Here is a 15,000-nt window from a genome sequence, read left to right on the forward strand (position 1 = left end):
TTTCTTTGAATTCTGCTGAGTGTTATATCACCTGAAAGCCTTTTATATTTATGACTCAGTTTTCACCAGGTCTGTTATTTCTAAGTAACAGCTGTTTTACTTCTAATAATCCCACTTCACAGTTAAAGGCGGGCTCGGAAAAGACTCTCTTACTTGTTGCCAGCCGAATCTCATGAGTGACTTCTCGAGGCTTTGAAGCCGTGCATGTCCCCGTGAGTGGCACTTCAACTCAGACGTTGAATTTTTTCAGCCCTGCTACCTTATTCAGACTTCACTGATTTCAGCGATCAGTTGCTGTGGATCTGGCTTGTGCAAGCTGGAGAAAATACAAAATCAACAAATGCTGAAGTCACGCAGCGTCAAATATAAAGGGGGACTTCAGCAACTTCAGCAACACTTTACAGAAACTGTAAATACTTAAAAAGTTTTGGGGAAAGACTATATAATTTCATACTAATTACAGGGAAAATGCAGGCTGTGTCCAATCAGTACACTTCCAGTTGTAGTAGAGGAGAATAGAAAAAACAAAACACTGATGAAAAATAAGATTGTGGTTGCGGTTTGGTTAGGTTTAGGCACAAAAACAGCGTGGTCAGTTCTAGGGAAGTATTTTGGTATGGTTAGGGCAGCTTCGTCATCATGGTTACAATAACAAACACTTTATGGTTATGGAACAACAACTCAAATATATGTCTATATATCACTTTTTTTTTTATTTTATTCTTGTTTACAGGAAACATCCAATTAGAAAATCTAAAATAAATTGTTACCACAACATTTTTTCAAAGTGATTTCTATGTAACAAACTCTCAGCAGAGCCTGCGTTTAGAGGCAAGACACATTCAGAAGCATAGCGTTGTGCAGTATGACATTATCAAGTGCTGCATTGAGAGCTACAGGGCCACTGTGATATCTGTATCCATGGCGATTTGGTTGACTTCACAAACAGTTTCCTAGGCAGCAACAGTTGCTGTCTTGTCTGAGCATGTTTTAACAAACTCCAGTGCAGCATTTTTCATTTTCATTTTTCTGCCACAACAAGACATTATTTCTTGATTACTGCAAACAGAAGCACACTGTGTAACTAATTCATTTACCTCTTAGTAGAGTCATATGAGCAACATGTGAAGTAGATAATGTGCAACAAGTAGATTGATGGATAGATTTAGAATGGAGAAGAGCAAGGGAGGAAAAACATAAGCTGTAACAGCGAGAGAAATGGAGCTGAAAGTAGAAGTTCGAGTAGGTTCACCAACTAGAGGAGGATAAAAAAATAGAGTGAATAGAGAGTGAAATTGAGCTAGGAGAATGGCGAGAGCATGTGGGTGTCTGTTCCTGGGCACAAGAGTCAGATTAAAATAGAACAACAGCTATGTGACGACAGTGTGACTGTCAAACACCTGCAGAGACAGAAAGAAAGGAGAGAGAGAGAAAGAGGCATAATAGGATGTAAGGGACAAATGGGGAAACCGACAGGTGACAAAGAGGCAGAGGGAAAGGGGCGGGGTTGGAAATTGTCAATAGTGAGACTATGCAAAACATTAGAGGGAACAGAGCGACAAAGAGGGAGAGAGTGTGAATCAGATACAGATGAGCATAAAGAATGGAGACTATTATTGTGGCCTCCTCGCCAGAGTTTGTGCAAATGGGAGAGAACTGATGTTTTTCTCCTGTGCACTCCCATCAGCCTCCCTTTTTCCTGCCCCGAGCTTTGAACAGCTTCTTTCTCTCTCGGAACAAGAGAAAGTAGACGAGCTTATTGTGTCTAACAAAGGTGCTGCTCATACACGACACATTTTCACAAGGTAGTTTTTGAGCGGCCATGATATTTAGACAAGCCTGATTGGCAGTTGTTGACATTTTAGAGGAGGCCGGTCTCTCAGTGAGAACTGATGACCATCAACCATTTAAATTAGACAAGGTGCTTAGCATTTTACTGTATTGCTACTCAGTCTGCAGCAGGAACAAAGACAGACACTGGGATATCATTAAAAAGTAATATATATGGATACAATCTGAGCACTATGAGTATTGTGTCTGAGTACTACAGACATTCGGCATATAGATTATCTAGACATTATTACATTATTTTTTTTTGAGATAAATATAGAGATATTTTATTGTGTTGATTTACGGACAAACAGGCAAAAGCTGAATCAAACTCCTCTTTTCTGCATTAAAGCTTTCCTAGAAAATTATAATACTCACATTCAAGTTAGTGGCATTTCTAAGTAGCCCAACGTCTTTAGTTTAAAATCACAATATATGGCATGCCTGGCTAACACATGTAGTGACTCAAGCCTGTAAATAACAAAGGGTTAAAAAAAATGAGTGGAATCAACAACAACAGCAACAAAAAGCTTTGCGGTGATAATCTGGTGAGTAGATACGGATCAAACATTGAAAAACAAACAGTAACACAAAAGAGATTCATCACAAAAATTCAATGGGAACTCTGAGACGAATATTCAGACTGAACACCAGCGCGGTCACTGTTGTCATCAGTGTAATTGTACGACACCCGATGCGGGAACATTAGTGCTGCTTCAATCACCACGGACAACGACCACCAGGGGTGATGACAGAAGAGTCACACGGCACAAAGGATGCTAAATGCTGCTCACTCACAGCCGAAACAAAAGGAGACATGAGACACTTTTAAACACACAACAGAGGAACTCGTTCATTTACTCACAGAGACTCGTCGAATGGGAATAAACAGCTGCACAGAGAACAAGCCGGCTGGTTGCTGAATTATTAAATTCCCTTCAACACAAATGTTTAACTGCTAACTAACCAGACTAATATCAGTCTAGGCAGAAACAGAAACAGCTGTGCAGTGATAAATTTGAAATGATAGTTTTGAAGGCAACACAAGGCAAAATAAATTCATTTATGTAGCACTTTTCAACAACAAAGAGCTGTTCATAAGACATAAAGGCACAAAGGCAAGAAATGAAAGGAACACAAGGCAATCTAAAAAGACATGCATAAATAGGATTTTAAAGGATCAAACCAAAGTAAAATCAAAGTCTAAATAAGCATTTTGAATAAATCTAAATCCGGTGGTGTTAAGAAGCAAAAGTGCTTATGTTAACCATTAAACCAGACTGCTTTACATAACACACATCGTTTTTATGAATGCGTTACAGTAAATGTTTTGCAGGCAAGGCTTACCCTGTCAGCACCAATGGAAATGTGCATATAATAGAACGATTACAAAACATGTTTTCACAAAAATACCAAGAAGGAAAAGTATCAAACATGGTGTTTATGTTATGATAATTGAGGATTAACTCTTAAAGATTCATATAGGTTTCACATCCCCAGCAACCCTAATTAGATTACACATCTGCTGTGCTTTATTTCTAACCGCTCACTTTTTAAAATTCTTTCTTTCTCTTTCCTGTTTAATGAAAATGTATTATTGATGAGCCCAGATGAGAACAGCTGTCTGCTGCTGTCTCTGGAGATTGTAAAACAGCCTCAGACTGACTGAGAGGGAAATTGACAAATGTTCATTACTGCCAGAATATTTGTGTCAAGTTTTATGGCATGTAGGTTCGATTCAGATCAGTCTTGTCGGATCCATTATATGTGAGCTGATATGAAATTTAGCCGTGGGCTTTAATTAAAACATGAGGTCTTAATGATACCAAAAAATTTGATATGAAAGATTGATTTTCATTGTAGATGTGTGATTTATGAGAGCACAGTAACCACAAAGCACTGACGGGACGCCCGCTGAACAAAGTGACAATGACATTAGAGACCTCCTCTGTTGTATCTCTTTCTTGGCCTCTCTCCAAACGCTCTTGCAATGCCTCAGCGCTCGTCTCTCCCCTCTGAGCGATGTGTGAATGTCATCAGCGAGCAGTTTTCTGTCTTCACGGGATTAGGTTCCTCTGTTTAGTCTGTCAATTCCTGCCGTTCTGCTTGTTCTCCTTTCAGCTCTGAATTTCTGTCTCTCACTCTCTCCGTCTATCATCCAACTCCCTTGAGTTATGCTGAGGAAATACTCATGAATTATGGTCTGTTGGCTCGTATCAGATTAATAACTTTCATTCAAAACTCCAAACCCAGTCTATATCCTGCTCACTCTTTCTCACTCTTTCCCACCGACACACACACACACACACACACACACACAGGAGTTGGTTAATTAAGCAACAGCACTGTGATACACCTTTTTTTTTCTGTTTTTTCTCTCTGCCTCATCAACGCCATAGCAGCAGCAGTCCTCTATCTACTTTTGTGCGTGCATGTGTGTCAGTGTATGTGGATATATGGCGGGGCCCGTCATCATGGCTTGGCTGTATTCTACAGTGCATGTGTCTCCAGTATGTTAGTGATGCTACTGGAGACCCAGCTCTGTTGGAATAACAACCAGGACCCACCGCAACACTTCCAGCCTCCCTCTGGCCATGCTGTGTGTGTGTGTGTGTGTGTGTGTTGCGTGTCGTTGCCTCCGTCTCTCAGGTAGACACACTGATTTAGTCTTTACATTTGGTCCCTCTTAACTCCTCCGGGACTCCTTAGGGACTGACACACAACTGGAAAAAATCAATCCGCATCTGTAATTCACTTACCTCAAATGTTATAGAGTAAACAGTCAGCAGTACATCTTGTCAACTAGAAGATCCTTGAGTAAACATACCGCAGGTGAAGGAGTGAGTGAGCTAGTGATTTGCTCCAATCCACCAAGGGGCTTCTCGGAGCATGTAAATAGTTGATTTTACATAAAGATCTATAGGCATGAGGGAGAAAGCCTTTCATCATCTGCTAAGTGTGATGCCATTACCCTTCCTCTTCTTAATGTTAGATCAAGGTCAAACCTCTTGAAATGCAGATTGGCCTGATTCAGGGAGTCAGTCGGCTCTGTGAACAATGCAGCAGATAAGGCACACGGAAGTTACCCCTAAAGGCTCCAATTAGCCTCTTACACTAATCCTCCCGGTCAAGTCTTTAGCTAAGCTATGTCTTTATCTAATGTGGCCAATTGAGAATATCAGTATTCTGCTAACTGGTTAATCTAATACTCTAATAATCTAATAATAATGAATATTCAAAACTAATGTGTTACCTTCAGTACATTCATAAGTGTAATCAAGCAGTGAATTTTCAGATAGTTACAAATGAATAACACGTAGGCCCAGTTGCAATGAAAACAGACAACCCTGTCCCAGAAGTTAAAATTTTACTTAATGATAAATCAACTTGTGTATGTTTTAAGTTTTTGCAACAATTTGAGTCAGCCATTCAGTGCCTAGGAGGGATTCACTTGTTTAAAACTGTACAGCTCATACCCTGTGCCTCCCAAATTCAACAGTTAATACAGTGGCTAAGAGGAAGTGTAAAAACTGTTGAGTCTCTAACCAGTTTTTCCCACTACATGTGGCAGATTTCAAGCATATTTTTGGTATGGTATGGTATTTTTAAACCTGGGCCCTATTTTTTTTTTTTTACATATTTTAGGTTCAGAATGACTGACATTAATGGAAAGGATCCCTACGGAGATAAACATGTACCTATATCGCCTGATATAAACCCACCGAACTCCTTTGAAAAAGACAGTGATTTTACACAGTAATCGCTTGTCTATCGCTATCTTGATCAGTTGGTTTGTTTGCATTATTGTGTGACTGCAGTGTTTTAAAAGATCCGACACAATACTTGTAACACAAAAAGCTTAACCGATCAATGCAGCGGTAGACCAGTCGCTCACATGTTCTGGGAGGGAAAATGACGGTGTGTTTGAATAGCGTGATACAGTGGTTAAAGATTCTTGCAGGTTATCTCTGTAGGGATCCTTTCTCCAATGTTGTCAGACGCTTCAAATAACAATCGAGCCTGTCAGTGTCAAAATAAGCTGTTTTAGTGGACGTACTGTGATCAGGCGCAATTGCCCCAAAGTATTGCATTGCAGCCATTACAGCCCATTTGCCACCTGTTCTTGGCTGCTGGCGGAGGCAAACCACTCAACGAATTTCAAAGGTTTTTGTACCTACCAGTCATATCGAACCCAAAATATGTAAAAATACAACCCAGTTATCCTTTAAAGGCAGCTCTTTTTGAGTATATAACCACAGGATCATTTACCGGAACCCTGTGATTGTTTGTAGATACTCAAAAGGTGTTGTGTGTCTTTTTAAAAGTAATTGTGTTTCATATATATCTGTGATAAAGGGGCTGATTTTCATTGATGGCGGAAGGAGAGGGTCAGTAGAAAAAAAATAAATTGAAGTGATTTACTTTAATGATGATTACAGTTTTGAGCCTCTAGGGAACGGGAGTGCACAAGAGAAAGAAACTGTGTTGGATTTTATTATTTTGTTCTGGCTAGTTTTACAAAACCATGACCTATAAGTCATGTTACATCTGCTGATAACATCTGATCCAAATAAAAAACATTCAGCCTATCCAGCAAGGCCGTCTACCAAAATGATCAAATAACAGCTGTCAAATAAGATCCAAATTTGAGCAGATCGCTAAACAGGAATGCTTCCTTCTAAAATAGCATAAAATGTTGAGCTTGTTATTTACCTTGGAAGCATCAGTTGTCATGACTGCCATCTAAATATTTTCTAGTAAGTAGAACTGGTGCTGAGATTTTTTTTTATCAGGTATAAAATACAAATTTAAAACAGCAGGAAATCGTTGTGTCTCTTATGACAGCCTGTCTCCAATAAAGGTCATTTCTTTCTTCAGTTATATACAAAATGCAGTTGAAGATGTTACAGTATTTAACTTGTCATCTCCTTATTCATTCATGCACTCTTACCTTCCACATGGTTGTTAACCGGTTGTGCTGCTTTCTCGATACACCACCACGGCCTCCTATTATCTCTCCTTTTTTATCAAATATATTCATATATTTATCTCACTGCTTTGCTCCTCAGAAGCTCAAGTCTGCTTCCTACTGAACATTTCGTACGTTGCCTCATCCTGGTGTTGATAGATTTATATAGAGCGCCCCTCAGAGAGCAGATTGTGCATTACCAAATACAACTGTATTGGTGCAATTATTATTCTTTCACTGTTAGAGAGCAAAAATACAGCAGTCATGAGAGCTGAAAAGCTGAGTTGGGTCATATAGCTGTTTTAATCCAATTCAAATGCTACAACATATAAAAAATTTTACAAATCAGACAGCATCATGAAAGTTTTCTTTCATATAGAAATACAACCCCAAACAATATAGCATTCATTGTATTGTTCTATGTGCCAAAAAATCCCTGCTCTTCAGGCAACCAAAGCATGCTAAAATAAACCTTAGAAAGAATGTGCAAATATTATCTGGCCCAGTTTTACTCAGTAAAAAATTAACTCAACATTATACAGAGCTGATTTGGCTTCATCCTGCTAGCCGCAGCTCTGTCCATGTAGACTTAATTAAGCTTTTCAGTGAGTTGTCCTCCTGGAGTTATGCTCCAAATGTCTACCTCCCTCTATATTAACTTTAATTTATGACTGCTGTAGTTCAGGGAAAAGACTGAATATGAAGGTAAAAGTTTTCCTTGTATGTTTTTTTTCATTACCCACCTTTATTAGCAGGCCACTATTTTCTTGTTCAACAACCAGGTTCTGCTTCACTATAATCTCATTTCCGCACCATTATACCTGTAGGTTGACCACTATGTTGTCAGCCTTTTAGACCAGCCGTGGAACAGCTTCACAGAAATGTTTCAGTCTTGAGTGCCCTCCTAAAGAGCAAATCAGTGTACCTCTTGTTGGAGAAGAGTACAACCTTCAGACACTGTGTACCTTTCTGTAGACAGAAACACCATACATACTGTATTCTCTGTCCTAAAGAAAATAACCCACAAAAGCCTTTAGCTTAGAAGAAAATGGAAGAAACTTCTGGAGGAGGTTTTTAACTACTAGAGTTTACAGGTCTGATATGATTTGGCCAAGAGATGAAACTTAAAAAGAGAAGACCAGAAGGCCAAGAACAGAGCCCTGATGTACTCCATATTTCACATCAGAATATTTCATGCAGTGTTACTATAGGAAACACACTGTGTTCTTTCAGATAAGTAAGACTTTAACCACAAGAGAGCCAGGCCAGAGACAGAAAATTGATTTTCCTCTCAGTCTAGGAGTTTGCAGTGATCAATGGCTTCAAAGGCTGCACTGAAATCCAATGATAGATTTACGATCATTTACCACCTTAGTAAGTGCAGTTTCAGTTGAGTGACAGTGCCTGAAAGCAGATTGAAAAGGTTAAAAAAGATTACCGTTAATATATGAGCCAAAACTCAATTGTTTTGAAAAGAATGTAAGGTTAGAGACTGGTCGATAGGTATTTGTGTGGTGTGGTTTCTGAAGTAGAGGTTTAACCACAACAGTCTTAAAGCTGGTTGGGACAGTACCCATTCGAAGTGACAAATTATTAATATTCAGCACTGTAGGTCACAGAAATGGCCACAGATCTTTAGCTGGCAGGGCTTAGTCAGCGTTTCAAAGATGTTCTCAAAATTTGTCAGAACAGAGATTAACTTGGATTCAGCATATGAATATTCGTATTCAGCAAAAGTAGCTGGAGATAAGGAACTAGTTTAGTATCTAATTCCATGTATTTTACAGCAGGAAAAATCTAAAAAATCAGGGCAAGCAACAAACACACGAATGCTTTTAAGTAATTTTAACCAGGGTTTCAAAAAGAAATCTTGGATTGTGTTGCAAATTGTTGTTACCAGTTAATCAAGAGAAATACTCTGCTGTGTCAGCGGCCAGAGCACACTTATAATTTGATACACACTTGCACCATGAGTAGTAGAAAACTTTCAGTTTTCAGCATTCCCCTGCAGGCCTGCTTAATAGCATGTTTATTCAGTAAACAGGGTGTCTCTGACCGGCTGTTTCTAAGTCTGTGGTACAGTTTTCAATAGGGCCTGTTTCTGCAGTGAAAGGGGGTCAGGACCACAGGCAATCATTCACCCAGTGCAGTCAAAGTTGACAGACCTGTGTTGCGAGTGATAAATATATGACGGACGTGACAGGAGAGACAGTCAGGGCAGAAACCACCGTCCTCCATGATAGAATCAAATCAAGGGTATTACGACCACAATGAGTGTCAGAGAGGCTTTTGTTAGAGGATTGCAGGCAAGGTCAGAGATAAATTCTCTAAATTCTTCTAAAAACCAGGAAAAAGGGCCAGATGACCAGTTGCAGAGTACTACAGGGTGGCAGTTTAAGCAGTTTAAGTTTGGAGGTTAAATTTGTAATAGACTTTTAGATTAAGGCAACACTTCCACCTTGTTTTGTAGCCCGAGCACCAATATGTTCTTCTTGGGGATTTCAATAACAGGCCTGTGGAGCTACCATTTGGAGCAAGGTACCTCATGTTATCACTAGAAACTGTGCATGCAGCAGTGTGGGGATGCAGCTGTGACTTCCATTGATATTTTGTATTGTATGACTTTTATCAGGTGCTTTGTGGGACATTTCACCTCCCTCGGTGGTAGGGATGATAATTTGATTTTTGTGATTCGTTTTTGTGAGAGAACGAGAACTTGCGAGTAATACAGCGGCGGAGGGAGACTTCCCTGCCTGGACATATGAACTGAACTGGTAGAATCCAAATCTGCCTCAACTGTAAAGCTCAAAATCACATAAATATTGTAGTTCTATGTGAGCAGTGTGATGTACAAAATGTCAGACAGTAAACAGAGGAGCACACAGAGCCATAAAGATAAAGGAAGAGAGGAATCTGTGTTTAGTTATGCTGATCACTGGTGCCCTTCAAAATGTCAGAGAGCTCCGAGTGATTAGAGAGGCTGTAGATAAAGACAACAGCAAAGGTGACACCGCCATGAAAGGAGGAGCAGGAGAGGAACAGGAGGAGAAACACGGAGATCAATGTAAAATTTAGTGGTTCAGGTAGAACGGTGAAGGGATTAAGTGGAGGAGGGCGGAGATAGGGATGAATGTGCTAAACGAAAGGAAAAGATGTAGACAGGCAACAAAGTTCCATAATTTATCAAATGTAGGCTATTAGTGTAACATTTAATTGTAATTATTCATACTGTTGCATACATTACAATACAATGAGTATTCACTGAGTAGAATGAATATGGAATCTATGAGAGCATGTCTAGAATTAAATGGAAATAATTAAATAAACATAACATACATCATTATCATAATGGCCCTGCACATTGTGTTGTCATTTTTTTCCCGTTCTCCGTTGTGAGGGGAGGATTTGATGTCTCCCATATTAAAAACTTACGCTGTTATGGCATTTTCAACTTAATTCAGATAAAAGCTCCATCCAAATTGACATAAATTGGAATGGCATTAGAGAAAAACAAACTGCGTTAGTGTAATGAAATCACGTCACTGTTTTCATTCAAATTTTAGAGACTGTCATGCTTCAGTTTTGGACTAATTGATGGATTACTTTGTCCTCTATCTAATTCTTTTTTGCTGGGGAGATTGGGGAGTGACCCTTAAAACCCCCACTGATGAGCTCTCAAAGTACGTTTGCTCAATTTAAAAAACAAAGCGTTTCTTTTCAGTACCCAAAACGCTGACAGTTTTTGAGACATTAGGCTTTCAAGTGGCAGCTGCTAAATGGAAGTAAATTAGCAAATTAAAAGATAAAATGGTAAAAAGTGGAATTAATCATGTTAAAATTTAATTTCATTTAGCAGAAATAGAAATAGGTCCCAATGAAAGCTAGAGCTGAGATAACGTTACAAGTTAAAACCAAGAATCATGCATGTGTGGCCATGCCTGCATCAGGACCTGGTGAGTGTGAGTGTGTGTGTGTGTGCGTGTGTGTGTGTGTGTGTGTGTGTGTGTGTCTGTGTGTGAGATGGGTGGCGAGGCAGGTAAATTAATATAACAGATGGTTTGAGGTTTATGCCGAGAAATGATTGTAAAAGGTCATAAGGCAGAGTTTGACATTTACCAAGGCATACATCTTATTGCTAGTAATGTGCAGACACACAAACACACACACTCACACAAAGGATGGCAGATATCGGCGTCCATCTTCGACAAGTTCTTGACAGCAGGAAGGGGAGTGTGGGGAGCCAGAGACATTCGTTGTCTGTCTGTTGTTCGGATGTACTTTAGATCAAATATTACTTATCGGAATTTGCACAAGCATTTCAAGATGCGCAGCTTAAGATGTAGCACGCACTTACATTCTTTCTCTCTCCAACACACACACACACACACACACACACACACACACACACACACACACACAGATTGGCAGAGTGCCAACTTCATTACAACAGCACTGATTGAGTGATCAAAGATAATCGCATTTAATCATATCTAATCGTATGTAATAACCACACTGAGTGCTCAGGCATAACAAGACTCTCCACTTTTTCTCCATCTCTCCCTTTTCCTCTCTCCTCCTCCCTCACTCCTTGACCCTCCCCACCCTGTCATCCGCCAACAACTCCTCCTCCTCCTCCTCCTCCTCCTGCTCCTCCTTTGTCGCCCATTCCTTTATCTTCCATGTTTACACTCAGTCAAAACCAAGGCTAAATGTGAATGAAACACAGAGGACAAAGCGGTAGAAGGAGGGTGTCAACAAGAGCAGAGAAACAAAACAGCGAGTGACAGATGGAAACCCTTGGTAGTATCATGGAGACCCTCAGCAGGCGCACCTCGCAGTGCATCGTGTGGTATTGTGCGCTCAAGGAAGGCGCAAGATGCTCTTCCTCCCGGCTCGGCTAAGCTGCTAACAGCTTTGTCAGAACAACTGGAAGAGGATGATCTGGCCGTCACAGGGAATAGTTTCATCATCACCATCTTCCCTCCAATTTATATTCAGCGCACAGTTTTAAGAGCCGCAGCGCCTTTTTCTCAATTTCTTTCAGTGTTTTCCTGTGCTTTGATCAGATTTTGAAGTCCCTCAAAGATTCTCTCTTTAGACTGCTGTTACATGTAATAATAATGCAACGTGATAACTGCAACTGGTAGGGATTTAAGTAGACTTCACACAGAGTGTTAATATTCTAATGGTATGAATTTCCAACTGTCACCTGGGATGTTACAAGCGCTCATCTGATGAAGTTGTGGTTGTGAGACTGCGGTTCTGTACTCCTGTTTGTAATGTTTGTGGAGGGTGAAAATGTAAAAACCTTGCGGCACCAACTCAATCTTGCATGACCTTAAAATATAAGCCCTGTTATCTCAGATCAGCTCTCCTGTTTTCCTGTTCCTCTGCTTCTCTGCACAAACCTAATCTTTATTAAAGTAGAAGGTTGTTTCAAAAGGGCCAAAAAGAGCATTTGATGAAAACAAACCGCTCTGGCTTTGCTGTTGAATTGTCCCTTTTAAGGCCTTATTAGTTTGTGCTTCAAACGAAGTGCTTGTCTAATGCAACACGTTCCTCCTACACTTTTCTGATACTGAAATTGGGATGGTGACTGTTATTTTTGCAATTTTATTCTTTCCAAAGCTGACAATCGGTTAAACATGCACACTTTATGCAGTCATGGCCAGGTGCCCAACGGCAAGAAAGTGGGAAAGGTTTGAACTTCTCTCTCGAGCTCTCCTTTTACGTTCTTCACAAAACGACTTCTTTACATCATCGTGCAGCATCATGACTCTCCGTTATCATAAGTTTCATCACGCCTCGCCGCTTCGGGTGTGGCCCCATGAAACAGTCATAAACACATTTGCCTTGATGCCTTTGATCGCATAAAGCTTAGCACCGACCAGTTTGTTTCAAGCACACCCCATTACTCTCAAAAGGAGTCATTTCCTTCTGGTTTGTTTCAGCTGTTATGAGATCTTTCATGCTTGTCTTTTTTTGATGTGGAAAGATATTCTATCTAAGCCAAAAGAGATAAAAATAGATTGGCTCTTGTTAAATTTGATCAGACTGATCAGAGGCGGGCTGTAATTAAGATAACCACCACTCTCCTCCAAGTTAAGTGCCTCTATCCAATCTTCAAAGAATGCAGCAGTGATAAAAAAGTAAATATCTGTTATGTAATTTGTGAACCATGAGATTTTGCCGGTAGTACTGCCAGACAGCATTTCATTTCATGAATAATCAGCTGCTTCTTGCCTAGCGAACTTTGCAAATTAATTGTCAAGTGCTTTGTATTCACGGTGCCAAAATGAAGCAAAAGCACTAAGTCTCCTGAAGAGCAAAACTAACTCCAGTAAACCCTGACGATGTCTGAGTTCAGTTCTTTCTGCCTCCTATATATTGCCATGCGTTTACCGAGTGTGACAATATTTTTTCAGAGGCCTTCGCCGCCTTCCAAGGTAATTTTCTTGGGAATGTACCCACATAAAAACAAAACTATAACAAAAGTCTCAGGTTTTTGGAGCTGCACGTTGAGATCCAAACAAACAACCAAACAGACATCAGGGCTTCTGTTTGTCTCCCTCCCCAGGATGCTTTGCTGCGGCTCGCGGCGGTTGTCGAGGTGCGCTCGCTGCGAGTGGCCTTTCGAGACAGCATACAGGAGCTGCTACCCAGCACGGTAATCGCACACACAGACACGCAAAGTCTACATTTACACAAACAGCTGAACTTATGTGTCATTTCTTTGATTTATTACCTGAAAAAACCTCCCTGTTGGTATTCAGAGCTAAATGCCTCGGTCCTGACACAAGACCAGGGAACAGAGGCCCAGGTCAAAAAGATGAGGATCATCGCTCATTAAACTAATTAGAATCTGATTAATATTACAAATGAATGTGCAACTATGTGTGTGTGTGTTTTCTTTCAGGAGTGTGTATGTGTCTACATGCTGGAGGGAGACTCGCGGCTGCTATCTGACGATCCGCCACATGAACTACCGCAGGAGGGAAAGATCAGGTGTGAACTTTGTGTGTGTGTGTGTGTGTGTGCAGTAAGCCGCAGATGTTTCGCAATGGAACAAGGGAGGGGTGAAGAGGGGAAAAGAGATGTTTTCTCAGTGTGAAAAGCAGGTGCCACCTGAATGAATATGAGCCGCTCAGTCCGAAATCACATCATCAGCTCAGAGGCAGCAGTGTCACAGAGAGAGACCTCATCATCGCGACACAAGGACCTTCTCCATCTCCTATATTCTCTCATTTTTACCGCCTCTTACTTTTTCTCCTCATCGCCTTATCTCTGCTGCTTGCTCATCACTATCCCTTTATCTCACTTTTTTTCTCTTATTACACACTCCTCATTGTCTCTCCGACAAACTCTTACTCTTGTCATCCGCTATTCCACCTTCCCACGTCACTGCACCAGTCTGTCTTTGCCCTTTTTTTCCTCTCAGCCCGCTCTCTCCCCGAAGAGCCATGACGCACTAAGCCGCCTGTGTTTTGGTCTTTCTCCCCACTCCTCCTTCCCCCCTATTTCCCTCTGCGCCGCTCCTCTTTCGCTCTCACCTCCAATCCCTCTCCACGCAGAAGTGTTGCAGAGCTAATAGTCGAGGTGACAGCACCCGGGGTCCCTCACTGAGACACGGCGATCCTCTCTTCTTTTAAGTGCTCTCTAAAGCTCTACAACCCCCATGTGCTACTGCGACTGCTGCCCAGGCTCTGGCAAAAAAAACAACTCTACATTATAGATGAAACTGTCTGTTTGTCAGACAAGAACCCTTTTTCCAGCACCTCATAGCCACACAAACACGGAATCACACACAAACATACTCTTGCTGACACAACCACGCAAGGACATGTGTACAGACCTCACGTATGCACACACACAGACACACACGTACAAGCAGACGCACTCCAACACACATACTCACACACACATTTGTCAAGGCCTCATGCAGGCTAGAGGTAGTGGGGATATTAAAAGAGCTACAGGGCACTTTGTTACTTCTCCCTCCAATTCACCTGCTTATATAAGCCTGTTATCAAGGCCTTGGCATACACACATACACACAACCACAAACACCCACACACACACTTATTGAACCCACCTAAGCGGCAGAAGGCCACTTTGTTTGAGCCTCATTCCAGCCTACTTTCTAATACATACAAGCCCATCAAGTGGACCTTAGCACACACTCACAAACACACACACACACA

The 15,000-nt window shown here is 40.9% G+C and overlaps 2 protein-coding genes across 3 annotated transcripts in view; one reads left to right on the forward strand and one right to left on the reverse strand.

Annotated features, from left to right (window-relative positions):
• The window catches only part of mmp28 (matrix metallopeptidase 28), a 246,599-nt gene that overhangs the window by 157,854 nt on the left and 73,745 nt on the right, over positions 1–15,000 (reverse strand). The window lies entirely within an intron of this gene.
• Positions 1–15,000, forward strand: part of LOC139200581 (cGMP-dependent 3',5'-cyclic phosphodiesterase) — a 138,114-nt gene that overhangs the window by 96,132 nt on the left and 26,982 nt on the right. For both annotated transcript variants that reach the window (XM_070829909.1, XM_070829910.1), the window contains exons 3-4: positions 13,377–13,466; positions 13,716–13,804. In XM_070829909.1, coding sequence (XP_070686010.1) covers positions 13,377–13,466; positions 13,716–13,804 — 179 coding nt within the window. The remainder of the gene's footprint in view (positions 1–13,376; positions 13,467–13,715; positions 13,805–15,000) is intronic.

The sequence above is a fragment of the Pempheris klunzingeri genome, chromosome 4 (assembly GCF_042242105.1).
Source record: "Pempheris klunzingeri isolate RE-2024b chromosome 4, fPemKlu1.hap1, whole genome shotgun sequence".
Classification (NCBI taxonomy): Eukaryota; Metazoa; Chordata; class Actinopteri; order Acropomatiformes; family Pempheridae; genus Pempheris; species Pempheris klunzingeri.